The sequence below is a fragment of the Salmo salar genome, chromosome 03 (assembly GCF_965601325.2).
Source record: "Salmo salar chromosome 03, fSalSal1, whole genome shotgun sequence".
NCBI lineage: Eukaryota > Metazoa > Chordata > Actinopteri > Salmoniformes > Salmonidae > Salmo > Salmo salar.
The window spans coordinates 102567132-102573131 of NC_138293.1; the positions used below are offsets into that span (position 1 = coordinate 102567132).

The following is a 6000-nucleotide window of genomic DNA, read 5'->3' on the forward strand; positions in this document are numbered from 1 at the left end:
AGGGAGAAAACTAAACTTATCTTCTGAAATGTAATTTGTGGTCTTATGCTGCCATCTATTGGGATTATGTAGCAACTGCAGTAGTACTGAATAATGTGTAATTCCTTACTAAAGTAGTAATTACTAAGAATTGTCAAATATAAAATCTTTTAGTTCATCTTACCACTTACAACCAAAACCACTTATATCATAACAAACAATGAAACTGACATAAACCAAAAACAACATACATTTATTTAATTATAAATATATATATATATATATATATATATATATATATATATATATATATAAAAAGACAAGAGTGTGACTTGTCTTTTTATATAGAGTTATATATATATATATAACTATTTATTTAGATGGGTGACGTTATCTGCCAAAGTAACAGCCCTGTAGACAAAGAAGAGCTCTCCAGTAGATACCAAAATGTTCAAAGGCCATTTTCTCAAAAATGAGGTTACAAGTTTATCAACATTCAAAGCAGAATGACTTTCCCATTGTTCCTCAACTGTAGTGTATGATACACCATTTTATAGCCCTGAGTCTCTACTTTTATCCAATGTAAAAAACACTTTTTCAAATTTTGCTACATAAGACAAAATTCAGCCGTTTGGTCACATTTGAGGGTGAGGCAGATATATAACAATTTGCGGAAAAAAACATTATTATTTGTCCCTCTGAAATGACACCATCAAGTGATAGATTTTGAACAAATGCATGTCTGTCATTGAACAACCCTATGCCTTGATTATCTAGTGAAAAAATTTCTTTAAACAATTAATTTACAAACGTTTCAGAAAATGGATATATAGCATTTAAGAATGAATCTCTTATGTTTCCCCATCTGAGCTCAGAGTAGATGAGAGATGTTATGTTTGTCTGTTTTGTTGAAGCCCAATCAAGCAGGAGAGACCAGCCTCCCCTGTTCCCAGCTGTGTGTCCATGAAGAAAGACTCGTCTATGTATCTACCTATATGGTTAAAGAGGAATGTGGGCTGTACCAGGACAAGATGTACTGCTTTGTTCATCTGAGCATTCAGGAGTTTCTGGCTGCTGTATATGTGTTCCTCTCATTCATCAACAACAATGAGAATCTAATGGACAAACTGCAAACAAAAGATGACCCTGACGTTACTTTCTACAAGAGTGCTGTGGATAAAGCCTTACAAAGTGAGACAGGAAACCTGGACCTTTTCCTCCGCTTCCTTCTGGGCCTCTCACTGGAGTCCAATCAGAAGCACTTACGAGGTCTACTGACAAAGACAAGACGCAGCTCACGGAGCCATGAAGAAACAGTGAAGTACATCAAGGAGAAGATCGGGGAGAATCCCTCTCCAGAGAGGAGCATCAATCTGTTCCACTGTCTGAATGAACTGAATGACCATTCTCTAGTGGAGGAGATCCAAAGCTTCCTGAGCTCAGGAAGTCTCTCAAAACCCAAACTGTCACCTGCACAGTGGTCAGCTCTGGTCTTTGTGTTACTGACTTCAGAAAATGAGCTGGATGTGTTTGACCTGAAGAAATACTCCAGATCAGAGGAAGGTCTTCTGAGGTTGCTGCCAGTGGTCAAAGCCTCCAGAGCTGTTCTGTGAGTACATAGAATGACATATAAGAACTAATCATCAGGAAGAAATATTCAGTTTAGATAAAAATATGTATTATAATATGTATATAATATTATATAGATAAAATGCATTGATTTTCACATTAGTATAACATTGTGACCATACAATTCTAGGACACGTAAGATGAATCAATATGTTGTTTGAGAGAATAAACCAAATGCATCTGCCATTGTCCTTCTACACTACTCGTTAAATGAACAGTGTGTTTGTGAAGTCATGATGATCTCTTTGTCAGGCTGTCAGGCTGTGGAGTCACAGAGGAAGGCTGTGCTTCTCTGGTCTCAGCTCTGAGGTCAAACCCCTCACACCTGAGAGAGTTGGACCTGAGTAACAATGACCTGAAGGATTCAGGAGTGAAGCTGCTCTCTACTGGACTGGGGAATCCCCACTGTAAACTGGAGACTCTGAGGTCAGTATTCCTGTAGTTGGTGAACAAGTGATAACTGTTCACTAGATCCACATGTTTACCAAACACACATAGTCCACACCATTTGTGTTTGGACAGTGAAGCTTACAGTTTTAAATATGCTGCTTTGCTCCAGAATTTTGGATTTGAGATAGAATGTTTCATATTAGGTGACAGTACAGAATGTCACCTTTTATGTGAGGGTATTTATACATATCTGTTATCTTTAGAAATGAATAGTTAATAATGCAGTTTGTCTTGGTTGTGTTTTAGATTATGTTTTTCCCAATAGAAACTGAATGGTCATTTTGGAGTCACTTCACTTGTATTGTCAGTAAGAATAAAGATATTTCTGAACACTTCTAAGTTAATGTGGATGCTACCATGATTATGGACAATCATGAATTAATCGAGAATGATGATGAATGAGAAAGTTACAGAGGCACAAAGATCATACCCCCTCTGTTATTGGTAATGGTGAGAGGTTAGCATGTTTTGTTGTAGCCTCTGTTATTGGTAATGGTGAGAGGTTAGCATGTTTTGTTGTAGCCTCTGTTATTGGTAATAGTGAGAGGTTAGCATGTTTTGTTGTAGCCTCTGTTATTGGTAATGGTGAGAGATTAGCATGTTTTGTTGTAGCCTCTGTTATTGGTAATGGGGAGAGGTTAGCATGTTTTGTTGTAGCCTCTGTTATTGGTAATGGTGAGAGGTTAGCATGTTTTGTTGTAGCCTCTGTTATTGGTAATGGTGAGAGGTTAGCATGTTTTGTTGTAGCCTCTGTTATTGGTAATGGTGAGAGGTTAGCATGTTTTGTTGTAGCCTGTTATTGGTAATGGTGAGAGGTTAGCATGTTTTGTTGTAGCCTCTGTTATTGGTATTGGTGAGAGGTAAGCATGTTTTGTTGTAGCCTCTGTTATTGGTAATGGTGAGAGGTTAGCATGTTTTGTTGTAGCCTCTGTAACTTTCTCACTCATCATTTTTCATGATTAATTTATGATTTGTATTAATTTTGGCATCATCAGGATTAATTTAGTATTGTTTGGAAGCATGTTATCTCATCACTTAGACATAAGATTAATCCAGTCATCATCCACCATTCAGTTACTATTGGGCAAAACATAACCCAAAACACAACCAAAACAAACTGCAAATGCAAACGAGTTTGGGAACAAATACAAAATGTTTGACTACTTTAACCTCTCTGGGGTATGTGGGATGCTAGCGTCCCACCTGCGGGACACACTTGCCAACAGCCAATCTCATAATTCAAATTTCTCAAACATACAACTATTTTACACCATTTTAAAGATAAACCTCTCGTTAATCCAACCACATTGTCCGATTTCAAAAAGGCTTTACGGCGAAAGCATAGCATTAGATTATGTTAGGACAGCACCTTGACAAGAAAAACCACACAGCCATTTTCCAAGCAAGGAGAGGCGTCACAAAAACCAGAAATATAGCTAAAATTAATCACTAACCTTTGATGATCTTCATCAGATGACACTCATAGGACTTCATGTTACACAATGCATGTATGTTTTGCTCGATAAAGTTCATATTTATATCCAAAAACCCCATTTTACATTGGCGTGTAATGTTCAGAAATGTTTTGCCTCCCAAAACTTCCGGTAAATGACCACATCAATTTACAGAAATACTCATCATAAACGTTGATAAAATATTAAACTGTTAGTCAAAGAATTATAGATACACTTCTCCTTAAAGAAGACAAAGGCTTATTCAATCTTTGACAGTGTTACTAGAGACATTTCGGGTTGCAATGACGGACAACATCATTTATTTGGAACAGAGGTACAATAGGTTGCGCAGGTACGACATGGTTCTCCCAGATGCAGTGTTAGCTTTCAAGTTGCTAGATACTGTCTGTCTGGTTGGTAGGGAGCAACAGTTGGCTTTGACTGTGCTGACTTTTGCATCAATGAAGTCGACATTAAAAACAATTTTGGGTGAAAAGACGTCTGTCGCACCAATGCAGGTGAGTGACGCAGCAATATTACACTGAGCAGCAGAGATCAGGCTCCAACAAGTCACGTTCTCAAGACAACCAGAAGAGGGCGCCATTGCCCGGCACAAATCCACTGGACAGGTATGGAGGAGATCAAAATGTGCTATTTGTCAAAGCACCACTGGGTTAGACTGTCCTCATACAAATGACAAGTTAAACTAACAGAGGAAAATATAAACACAGAGATTGAGCAACATTACATCAAACGAATCAGCTTCTGATACTGAGATCTTTATAGTTGAATCCTTAGGATCTACTGTGATTGATGCTGAGATCTTTATAGTTGAATCCTTAGGATCTGCTGTGATTGATGCTGAGATCTTTATAGTTGAATCCTTAGGATCTGCTGTGATTGATACTGCATGTACACGCACAGTGTGTGGTGAAAAATGGCTTGATAGCTATGTCAGTGAAGTAAATATGAAATAAGTACAAAATATGATTGACACATCAAACAACAGAGCTTTCAAATTTGGAGATGGGAGAACCATCCATTCTACCAAGAGAGTCAAGATACCAGCAAAAATGTGTCAGACTAAGTGTCACATTGAAACTGAGGTGGTCCCTACAGATATCCCCTTTCTATTAAGCAAAGCTTACCTCAAGAAGGCAGGGGCTGTACTAGACATAACAAATGACAAGCAGTGATGTTTAAACAACCAGTGACCCTTGAACTTACAAGCCTCAGGGCCACTATTGTGTAAACATTTTAGTCAAAGACATTACACAGAGTCCATGTAAAAATTAGATTCTAATGGACACAGAGAACATGGAGATTCTGACAGCACAGAGAACATGGAGATTCTGACAGCACAGAGAACATGGAGATTCTGACAGCACAGAGAACATGGAGATTCTGACAGCACAGAGAACATGGAGATTCTGACAGCACAGAGCACATGGAGATTCTGACAGCACAGAGAACATGAACACAAAGGAAAAACACAAAGTATTGTTAACTTCACAAACAGTTTGGACATGCTACAGTTGACAGACTTCAGAAATGACTCAGCAGTTCTGGGAATAATGATGAGAGTATTTCCATTCTACACAGATAGTTAACAGTTGTGAGACATTCCAGAAATACAGCAAACCAGCGGTTTGTCACTGGCTTCCAAGTACAATGAAACAGTGGCTGTATATCTTCATGAGCCTGGACCAAGTGTGTGGTATCTTCACATAGTCCACCACTTCACACGCTTCAGTGCTGGAAGCATTGTGAATACAAAGAAACACAGTGAAATGGTCAAGCACTTAACCTGTTTAGGATAGGGGGCAGTATTGACACGGCTGGATAAAAAACATACCCGATTTAATCTGGTTACCACTCCTACCCAGTAACTAGAATATGCATATACTTATTACATATGGATAGAAAACACCCTAAATTTTCTAAAACTGTTTGAATGGTGTCTGTGAGTATAACAGAACTCAAATGGCAGGTCAAAACCTGAGAGATTCCTTTACAGGAAGTGGCCTGTCTGACCATTTCTTGAACTTCTTTTCCATCTCTATCATTTACTAAGGATCTCTGCTCTAACGTGACACTTCCCACGTCGTCCATAGGCGCTCAGAGCCCGGGAAAAAACAGAATGTCGTCATTCCAGCCCCAGGCTGAAACACATTATCGCCTTTCTCAAGTGGCCGATCAAGGGACACTGGCTTATGGGTGTGACCCCGACCGCCCCCGCCTTTGGGATTTTTTCCTCTGTTTGCCGAAAAGGAGATTCCCTGTCGGAATATTATCGCTTTTCTACGAGAAAAATGTCGTAAAAATTGATTTTAAACAGCGGTTGACATGCTTCGAAGTACGGTAATGGAATACTTAGAATTTTATTGTCACGAATTGCGCCATGCGCGCGACACTTCTTTACTATTTCGGATAGTGTCTGGAACGCACGAACAAAACGCCGCTATTCGGATATAACGATGGATTATTT

General features: G+C 38.8%; 1 protein-coding gene across 1 annotated transcript; it reads left to right on the plus strand.

The window, feature by feature from the left end:
- Positions 1-1097: 1097 nt before the first annotated feature.
- LOC145877522 (NLR family CARD domain-containing protein 3-like) lies at positions 1098-5772 on the plus strand. The gene is made up of 2 exons (XM_082973144.1): positions 1098-1588; positions 1861-5772. The coding sequence occupies exons 1-2, from the start codon at positions 1098-1100 to the stop codon at positions 2048-2050; spliced, it is 681 nt and encodes a 226-aa protein (XP_082829270.1). The 3' UTR covers positions 2051-5772.
- The last annotated feature ends 228 nt before the right edge of the window (positions 5773-6000 follow it).

What these genes read in the sequence shown, in the direction of transcription:
- LOC145877522 (XM_082973144.1), top strand. Translation starts at nt 1,098, where the DNA reads ATGGACAAACTGCAAACAAAAGATGACCCTGACGTTACTTTCTACAAG. An exon ending in AAAGCCTCCAGAGCTGTTCT is followed by an intron (nt 1,589 to 1,860) that starts GTGAGTACATAG and finishes TCTCTTTGTCAG; the next exon opens with GCTGTCAGGCTGTGGAGTCA.